At 38.8% G+C, this 10,285-nt stretch overlaps 1 protein-coding gene across 3 annotated transcripts in view; it reads left to right on the top strand.

The window, feature by feature from the left end:
* The first annotated feature begins 1,356 nt into the window (after positions 1 to 1,356).
* The window catches only part of CFAP43 (cilia and flagella associated protein 43), a 119,876-nt gene continuing 110,947 nt past the window's right edge, over positions 1,357 to 10,285 (top strand). For 2 of the 3 annotated variants that reach the window (XM_019459359.2, XM_019459360.2), the window contains exons 1-3: positions 1,357 to 1,525; positions 2,531 to 2,784; positions 7,284 to 7,380. In XM_019459359.2, coding sequence (XP_019314904.2) covers positions 1,461 to 1,525; positions 2,531 to 2,784; positions 7,284 to 7,380 — 416 coding nt within the window. In that variant the 5' untranslated portion in view covers positions 1,357 to 1,460. The remainder of the gene's footprint in view (positions 1,526 to 2,530; positions 2,785 to 7,283; positions 7,381 to 10,285) is intronic. The other variant, XM_019459358.2, reaches the window with a different exon arrangement.

Below are 10,285 nucleotides of genomic sequence, written 5' to 3'. Positions count from 1 at the left end.
GGTGAGCACGAAAATCCTGTTTTGCATCCCTTGCTGGGACCCTTAGGCTCCTAACATGTCTTCTATTTCTATTTTCCCTATTCTCCTAGTCAAGTGATAATCTTCCTGCAGTCAGAATCTTTTATAAACATAAATCTGATCATGTCATTCTCCTGCTTAAAGTTATTTAATGTGTTTGCATTGGCTTTTAGGAGAAAGAGCAGAATTCTCCACTTGGCTTTTACCTGGCCCTTGGTTCCTTCTCCAGCTTCATCTTCAGTATTTTCTTCTCATCTCCCTCTGCTCCAGGCACATTACTCTTCCCTGTTCATCCAATCTGCTATCCTGTCCTAACAGTTTACAAAACTCTCCTCTGCCCATCCTACTCCTGCCCCCCAACCTCCACCCCAGCCCCTAGCACCCAGTCCCCAGCAATGGCTCCTCATCCTTCAGCTCGCAGTGAAAATGGCTCATGCGCACTGAAATCATCTCTGCCCATTCAACTAGGTGAGGACCTCAACATAGGTGATCACAGTATCATGGTCCTTTTCTTCTTAATTCAACCTATAATTCTGTATCTGTGTAATGATGTGGATGTCTATCCTCATCTTCCTGGACTCCACCAATCTCTAAGTTCCAAGAAGGAAGAAATTTTATCTCTTTTGCTCATTTTTTTTTTTCAAGTGACTAGCGCCATGCACGGGAGATACTCAGTAAATATTTTTTGTACGAAATGAAGGCCAGAAGGTGGCAAGACAGGGAAGAAAGAACTAAGGAAGAGAAGGGGAGGCCAGTGAGGAGGAGACGAATAGAAAGGAAGAAAGGGAAAAAGGGTACGAGAGGGAAGGGAAGAAACAAGAACAAGATGTGGCCTTCCGATCAAGTTACTTCCTGGAGATGTCTGCCTCCTTGAGGTAGCGGAGGGTCCGTTTGAGAGTGTAATATAGTAATTAAAGGCTAGGAACTCTAAATTTAGACGATACCGATACCTGGTTTTAAGTCCTAGTTTGCAGTCTTAGGCAAGTTCTTTCTCTCATCACTTACACTTTGCTTATCTATAAAATGGGGCTGATGGGCGATTTGAAGAATAAATGAAATAATGCCTGCATGGCGCTCGGAATGACGTCTGGCGTGGTCAGCACACAATATTAATTCTGCTATTGATATTTATTAATATTGTAATTATTTGCCCCGGGCAAGGGCCACTCAGCACTCACTCTTAAGGGCCCGCCCCACGCTTAGCTCGCCGCTCTCCCATATGCTGAGACGCGGCAGCACTTCCACCAATCCGCTAGGTCCGAGAGGGAGCAGGCAGACAGGGCATAGCCAATGGGAGCAGGGGTTACAGTCTCCTGGATACGGTGGTAACAGCGGACGCTTTGCAGTCTGCGCTGCAGAGGACCTCAGAGTAACGAACGGCTGCAGACCCGAGTGGGCTCGGGCATTTTCTCCCCGGGGTCGGGCTGAGAGAAACCTGGCCCATGGCTCACGGCCGGGAGCGCGAGGAGAACGCCTACGCCTCCGTCGGCCCTTCCCTGTCCGTGAGGTGCGGCGTCCTCCGCCCAGCGACTGCCGGGTCTCTCGGAAACTTCCTTCTGACCCAGTCCCCTCCCTACCCTCTTCTTTCTCCCATTCTTTGGACCTCTCTCCTGGAAACTTTGAGCTCTTGTCCTTTACCCCCCAACGCCCTCCTGCAGACTCCCTCTCTGTGTGACTTCTTAGTGACCACATCTCCAGCTGTTTGCACCCCTTCGTTTTTCTGCGACCCTCCCCTTTCTCGCTTACCCACGATTGCTCTCTTCCACTCTTCATTTCTGCCTCCTCTTTCTGGCTCAGTATTCCGTTTTCTCCTGATTTTTCAAACATACCCACCACCCTACACACACTCCCATCCTTTCCTCGTCATCCTTGGGGATTTACCCTAAATTAGGACCGTCAGTCCCTTCCTTCTATCCACTAACTTTGGAGCTATTTGCATTTTTTAGTGGTCTTTGGAAAGCACAAACAGCTGCACAGATAGAAGGTGGTATTTCTTTTCTTCTACATTCTTGAGTGTTACCTGCACTCTGTTACTGTTTGATTCAGTATCCTGTATTCTCCAGTCATGTTGACTTAATTCCATTTATTTTCTGCATTCTATCCGTTTTTTTCCCCATCTAAAATACAGCTGTACACACTTCATCTTGGTAAAGAAACAGTTTTCTACTTGACTCACAACCACAAAGTAGGCTGCCCTATTCAAAGTTGTTTTTTTTAAAGGTTGTTTAAAAAAAAAAAGTTTCTTATTTTGAGAGAGCGTCTGCGCGAGCGAGCGAGGGCGCGAATGGGGGGAGGCAGAGAGAGGGAGATGGAGGGAAAGAATCCCAAGCAGGCTCCACACTGGTCTCACAGCCAGCATATGTCTTCTTTTATCTTAGAGATTGTTTTGGGCAGAAAGGGGGTAAAAATAGAATAGATGTGTTTCAAATATTTTGATGCCCTTTTGTTTGCTTTGTTTAAAAAAAATATTTGAAATGGATTATATTGATGGTGATACATTTTTTTACCAAAGATGGGTCCAAGGATTCCCTAAGCAGAATGTTCATTTCGTCAACGACAGCACCATTTGCTACCCTTGTGGGAATTTTGTAATATTTATTAATATTGAAACCAAGAAAAAGACTGTACTTCAGTGTACGAATGGAGTTGTGGGTGTTGTGGCAACTAATGTTCCTTATGAAGTTGTGGCTTTTTCCGACCGGAGGTTAAAACCTGTCATCTACATATACAACTTTCCTGGATTGACCAGAAGGACCAAATTAAAAGGTAACCTGCAAGACTCGTAATCTGCCATAACTGAAGGATTTCTTTATGTGACCAAACCTAGTTCTTACAAATGAAGGGTGTTTTGGGTTTGTCAGTTTGTTTTTTTTGTTTTTTGTTTTTATATCGCACATTTTAAAAGTAGGATCGGGCTGATCACAAAGAATTTAATCAGTGTACTGCAGCCTTGCTACTCAAAAGTCTGTGGTCTGTTTATCCTCAACATTGGCATCACCTAGGATACCTGTTATAAATACGGAAACTGCTCCCATCCCAGACTTACTGACTCAGAATCTGCATTTTAGTAAGATTCTCCAGGTGATTGATATGTACATTAAACTTGATAAGCACTGGGCTAGTAGACTATTACAGCACTAAATGCAGTTTGAAACCTTTTTCCAGAATACTTTTTTTTTCTTTTATGATGATTTATTGAAAATCCAGGTAAATTGAGGTCATACAAGTTCTAAAGTCTCTGAGCCTCTATTTCCTTAGGTGTGGGGATAATGGTAGTATCTACTGTTAAGGCTGTAGTGATAATAAATGTAATTATATGTATATTATGTATATATCCACATGACATATATGAATATCACACACACACATATATAATATGTCAGTCACTGTTACCCAACATTTATTATAATTAATTTATTCACAGATACATGTGACCCACAGTGGGCTGCTGCACATTTACTGGAGTTTCCATCTAATGATTCCCTCATTTAACACATCATGTATAGAAAGCCCAGGAGAGCTTGGGACTGGTCTTAGTTCTTTGGACTTACTGGTCAAATAAGTCTTTGGGTTAAGCCAGGGAATTTCACTATAATTGATAGCATTTTATTTGTGGGGAAATTTGTGTTCTGAACAGATTAAAACAACTTATAAAACATCGCTCATTCATACATTGGTAACTGTCTATATGGACTGTAGCTACTCTTCATCTTAAAAATTTCCCCAGCTTTGTTATTTTGACTATAGCCCTGTCGAAGCAATTAAAAGTTAATTCAAACCAGCAGCCAACATTTATATTAAAAAATGAAACTCTAAAGGCATTCACAATAAAATTATGACTAAGTCATCAAGGATAGCTGTTGTTACCACAGTTATTTAATATTAGCCTGGGATTTCAAGCCAATGCAACAAAATATGAAACAAAAATTATAGCTATAGAAGAAGAGATTATGGGTAATGCAATGGTCTACTAGGACTAATAAAAGAATGCTCAGTAAGATGCTGGTTTCAAAATATTCACATAGCTAAGGTGATTTAAATACTTAGAACTGATTCAAGAAGAAATGTGAGTGACCTCAATGAAACCTACAAAAATATCATTGATTTAAATTATTTAAGTATATAGAGACATATTCCTGAGTGGAAAGTCTTGTTATTATATAGTTCATAGAAAATAATTCCTAAGTTTATCATGTTTTAGACAGCAAGGAGTACCTAAATGAAATGATTCTGAAGTTCTTCCAGAACAACAAAAAGTAGAGATGGGAATAATTCGAAAGAGAATGATGGCATGATAGAGGGTCCTTTTAACATGATGCTATAGCGATTAAGAGTGTGATATTGGTGTAGGGATCACCACATCAGTGGAAGAGTTGAAGAGAGGGTACAAGCTTAGAATATATAAAAGCTAAGTATATGATGAATGATATTCTGCATTCCTTCCCCCAAAATAGATAATATAAATTGTTCAGCAGTGATGCTAGGAAAACTATTTGAGGGGTACCTGGCTGGCTCAGTCAGTGGAGCATCCAACTCTTAATCTCAGGGTCTTGAGTTCATGTCCCATGTGGGGTGTAGAGATTACTTAAATAAATCAATAAATAAATCTTTAAAAACTTCAAACAAAACTATTTGAGCAAACATATCAAGTTTGATACTCATGTTATACTGAACATCAAAACATACATCAGATAAAAATAAGAGTTCAATATAAACAGCAAACCATTTGAAAAGTAGGAGAAAATATGGTAGAATATTGAAATGATTTGGATGGGGAAGGAATTTTCACACAAAGGAAATAGCTAAAAATAGAAAAATTGACCTATTATTGCATACAATGTTAAAATTTAAGAACATTCAAAACACCATGAAAAATTAAAAGGCAAATAATAAACTGCGGAAGATACTTGGAAGTAATATGATCAAGTATTTTTAGAGAGTTTATGAAACAATAAGAAAAAGACCCAAACATCCCATTAGAACAGTGGAAGAAGAAATTGCCCAAACCACAAAACTACAGATGACCAAAATATCAAAAAATATTCCATCTCAATATTCATTTTAAAAACTGATATTTGAACTGAGATGAGGTTTTTCTCCTTATCAAGGTCACAATTTTTTTAAGCTGATAACCGCTAGGTGGAGCACAGTGAAACTGGTAGCACACTTTCTTGCTGAAGGTGGGAATAAGGTGGGACTAAGATTGATACAATCTTTCTGGGAAGTAAACATTACCATATTTGACCCAGTTAAACTCAGTTGAAGAACTAGAATTCAATTTTAAGGAAATCAGAAATAGTCAAAGATGTGTATGCACAGGAGATAAAGGCACTATCATAATTGAAAAAAATTGGAAACCACCTACATCCCCAGTAATATGAATATGGTTAAATATGTGAAAATATCCCATAAAGGGTATTATATAAGCATTAAAAATTGATTTTGAAGAATTATTAATGACAAAATGCTCTATATAATGTAAGTAGGAGTAACACTGTATGATCCAAGTTTTTAAAATGAATTATTATACATAATATTTAAACCATGATTGTTATAGCTATAAAAAGCAATGTTATGTATTTTTTCAAAGTTATATTTAAGCAAAAAAAAAAATGTTTATTGACAAGTAAGCATAGAAGAAAATACCAGAAATTTACCAAATTTGGTAGTGAGATTACAGAGGATATATTTTCTTGTAAAGCTTTTTATTGGGGGGGAGGGGCACCTGGGTGACTCAGTTGTCAGTCTCTTGACTTCAGCTCAGGTCATGATCCCAGGGTTGTGGGATAAAGTACCACATTGGGCTCCTTGCTGACTGTGGAGCCCACTTGGGATTCTACCCCTTCCTCTCTCTCTGCCCCTCCCCCAATTGTGCATGTGAGCTCTCTCTCTCTTTCAAAACTAAATAAACATTAAAGCTTTTTTTTCATATTCAAACATCATGCATTTTTAGAAATTTAAAATAAATAAAATATAAAACGAATAATCTTCATTTATGAGAGGAAATGTCTATAGTAAGGATAGAAATTATTCTATTGAGGCCTCTATTCCACAGAAAACCTTTTATTTTTGCTCAGTTAATACAAGTTTTCTTTGTTAATCAAACTGGGCTAAATAAATTCAACAAACAACAAAGTTTAGCATTATATTCTAGTCAGTTAAAGTGAGAAGGGCAAAAAAAGCAGGAAACAACCACGAAAAGTACAGAGAACTAGCAATAGAGACCTGCATGTGAAAAAGACATGGGAGAAGGCAGAACTTGTACCTATGGAACCACATTGAAAAACAGCAGGTAGAGTGGGGGAAACCGGATCTTTATACACAGGAGGGCAGAAGCATACTTCCTTGTCTTAGCGTCCTCATGACACACATTGTAAACACATTGTTACTAAGGTTTTTAGAGTCATGTTTCATGTCTTCAACTACAGGGATGGATGAGATAGAACTTTTTATAATTGTTCCTAGAACCAGAAGATATTAAGCAAAGGGCCTGGTGTGGCCCAAGACATAGAGACATGGAAGTAACCTGGAATGATTACAACCCCCCAAAGTATTTAAAGTTGTTTGAATAACTTTTCTAATTACAGTGTTTCATATATTTATGGAGCATGTTCTAGTTCTTGGGTCATTTCAAATTATACTTACGACATCCATGGTTCAATACACTCAGTTCTTATTGAAGTCTAGGGACAGTGACCTAATGGTCTTAATTTACTCTCATATCTTTAATTTTTTATTTTTAAAAAAAATTTTAATGTTTATTTTTGAAAAAGAGACAGAGCATGAGCAGGGGAGGGGCAGAGAGAGAGGGAGACAGAATTCAAAGCAGGCTCCAGGCTCTGAGCTGTTAGCATAGAGCCTGATGAGAGGCTTGAACTCAAGAGCTCTGAGATCATGACCTGAACCAAAGTCGAATGCTTAACTGACTTAGCCACCCAGGTGCCCCCCTAATTTTTTTCTTTTTTTAAAAAAGTAATCTCTACACCCACTGTGGGGCTCAAACTCAATATCGAGAGTTGCATGATTTCCCAACTGAACCAGCCAGGTACCCCAACTCTAATATCTAAAAAAAAAAAAAAAAAGGAATTTTAACGTTGCTTTTAGCTTTCTGTTCATAATCTTAGAAATCACCTAGGAGATTTGTTATTCCAGGAGCTGAATGCTCTTGAATTATGTGAAAATCGTTAGATAAGGGAGATAAACTGTAAGACTGTAGTTAATCTGAACACAATGATTAAACCCTTGTAACTGATTTTATATTTTAGGCAGTGTTCTTCTGGACTACACTTTACTTTCATTCAGTTATTGTGGCACCTACTTGGCTAGCTACTCCTCTCTCCCAGAATTTGAACTGGCCCTTTGGTAAGTCAGTGTGCTACAGCATTCCTTTCATTGGATTACATTTTAATCTTGTCTGGATTTTATTAAAGGACATATACATGCAAAATGTGCAACAAGGAAAAATGGAAAGAATAAAAGTTTTGATTATAAGGTTTAATAGAGTTGCTACTTTTAGGCATAAAATTTGGCAGGGCAAAAGCTATATGGGAGTGAAATTATCATCTTTCCTTTTTTGTTAATGTGTTATAATAGTTCCTTTGTTGGGTAAAGAACGACAATTGCATACAGTTTCATCTTTCCTTCAAATAAATGGTAGCAACTCTTTTTTTGAGTTGTGTGTGTATTTTCCACTAATGATGAATTTAAGATGTTCTCTATATTAGAGTTCAATTTGAAGTAATTATAATTAGTATTTTAATTTTAATTTTAATTAGTAAAGTAATGTTTTTAGAGACATTAGAAGAGTTATATGTTCAGAGAGTGGAACAGCACAGCACATTTGCTAGCTGTATAGGAAATACCTGTGAGTAAGACACATCTGTGGTCTTTGCTGGGTCATTTCATGTGGCCAGTTTCAAAGTTGTACTCACTCTTCCATCCATCATATAAACTCCTGCAATGGACAGTTTTCCATTTTTAAAAAATATTTTATTTTTAAGGAATCTATACACCCAATATGAAGCTCGAGCCCACACCCCTGTGATCAAGAGTCACATGCTCTACCAACTGAGGCAGCCAGGCACCCATCAGGGGGAGTTTTTCTTTTAAGGGGAAGTACAAACTGTTCAGAGAATGATTGAAGATACTCCTTACACACCAGCATTTCTTATACAAAAATATAATAATCTACATTCAGAGAACTACATTTAGTTTATTTGGTTTCTTTTTTTTTTTTTAACAGCTTTATTGAGGTATGATAGGCATATTAAAAAATTCACATATAAGAATATAATTTGATTAGTTTTTACTTGTGTACACACCCATGAAACCATCACCATAATCAAGATAATAAATATATCTATCACCCCCAAAAGTTTCCTTGTGCTCCTTCATATGTTTCCTTATGGGCCCTTCCACACTTACACCATCCCTGTCCCAACCCTTGGCCCCTTTCCCCAGGTAGTCACTGATGTGTTTTCTATCACTCTGGATTTGTTTGCATTTTCTAGAATTTTTTATACAGGGAGTCATCCATTATGGACTCTTTTGGGGTCGGGGGAGCCTGGCTTTCATGCAGCATAATTATTTTGAAATTCTCTTATGCTCCTGTGTATGTCAATATTTCATTCCTTTCTATTCCATGAAATGAATATACCACAGTTTATTTATCCACTCACCTACTAATGGATATATTAGTTTGCTGGGGCTGCTATTAACAAAGTACTACTAAATGGTTGAAACAACAGAAATTTAGTGTCTCACAGTTCTGGAGGCTAGAGGTGTAACATCAAGGTGTAAACAGGGTTGGTCTGTTCCGAGAGCTATGAGGGAGAATCTGCTCTAGGCTTTTCTCCTTGGCTTGTTAATAACTGTCTTCATGTTCACATGGTGTTCTCATTGTATGTAGATCAGTCTCCAAATTTCCCCTTTCCTTTTTACAGGGATACTAGTCATATTGGAATAAGGCCACACTAAATGACTTCATTTAACTTAGTAAAGACCCTGTTTCCAGATACAGTCACATTCTGAGGTACTGATAGGACATCAACAAATGAATTTGGGGGGACACAGTTCAACCTATAGCAATACTTAAAGGATAAGTAGGAATCAACCTTGTGAAGAAGATAAGGAAGAGAATTCTAAACAGAGGAAAGGCATGTGCAAAGGCCATGAGGTCAGAGAAAATATGGCAAGTTTGAAGATTTAATTAAGACATCATAATGATGGCAACCAGAAATGGGTCATGAGAGGTAAGCCTAGGTGGTCAGTCTGAGGCTGAGGCTGGCTCATGAGCAGCCTTATAAATAAGTGACCATGTAATTTATCATGCAAGTCAGGACACTTGAGAGTGAGAGGGGATGTTGTCAATAATTAAACCAGGAGAATACTCACCCTATGCCTAAGCCATGCTAATAGGCACATCCTTTATCCTAAAGGTGATGGGAGGCTGTTAAAGGGTTATAAGCAGGGATGTGACACGAGCAGATCTGTGTGTAAGAAGCCTCCTTCTAGCCATGTCATGGAAAGTATATTGGAGGGAAATAGGCATGAACATGAATTAGTAAGCTTTGGTGGCTCAGGTGAGAGGTGACTGTGGCATGGACTAGGATGGTGGGAGTAGGGATAGAGGGAAGTGGAGAGATTTGGAAGGTGTTTAGGAGGCAATACCATGGCACTTGGTGACTGAATGTTGGGCGTGGTGCTGAGGGAGAGGGACAGCTGAGGGTTTTACCCAGAGTTGTGACTTTGACAACTTATGGTCATTATGGTTCATGTCAGAAAGATGTCAAGAACACAGGTAGAGGGAAGTTGGAAGCGGCAATGGGGGAAGACCAGCTGAGACAAACTGAGGTGAGGGTGCCTGAGATAAATAAATGGATATAACTAGTTGGGGCAGCTGATAGATCAGCTAGGATTTAAGTTCAATTTCTGTCACAGAAACCCAAATCATCCTAAAGTGGTTTAAACAAGACAGAAGTTTCCTTCAAGTTCACTAGTCTGGGTATGAGTAGCCCATGGTTGGAATGGTGGCTCCCTAGTCTCGGGCCAGCCTGCCTCTAACTTGTTGCTCTCCCTCTCTTGGAGTGTTGCCCTCATCTCTAATGTAAAGTGGGGCACCGCCCATGTATTTTGGGGAGCCAGTGGGAAGGGAAAAAGATAAAGAGGAAGGCACAAACCTTTCTTGGAATGCATAGCTTAGACGTTGCACACATCACTGCCACTTATATCCTACTCACCAGCTTAGTCACAAGCCTTGTGGAGCTAC

The sequence above is a fragment of the Panthera pardus genome, unplaced genomic scaffold, assembly GCF_024362965.1.
Source record: "Panthera pardus isolate Hobbes unplaced genomic scaffold, ASM2436296v1 HiC_scaffold_22, whole genome shotgun sequence".
NCBI lineage: Eukaryota > Metazoa > Chordata > Mammalia > Carnivora > Felidae > Panthera > Panthera pardus.
Note: the sequence above shows the minus strand (reverse complement) of the source record. Positions and strands in the feature narration are given on the sequence as shown.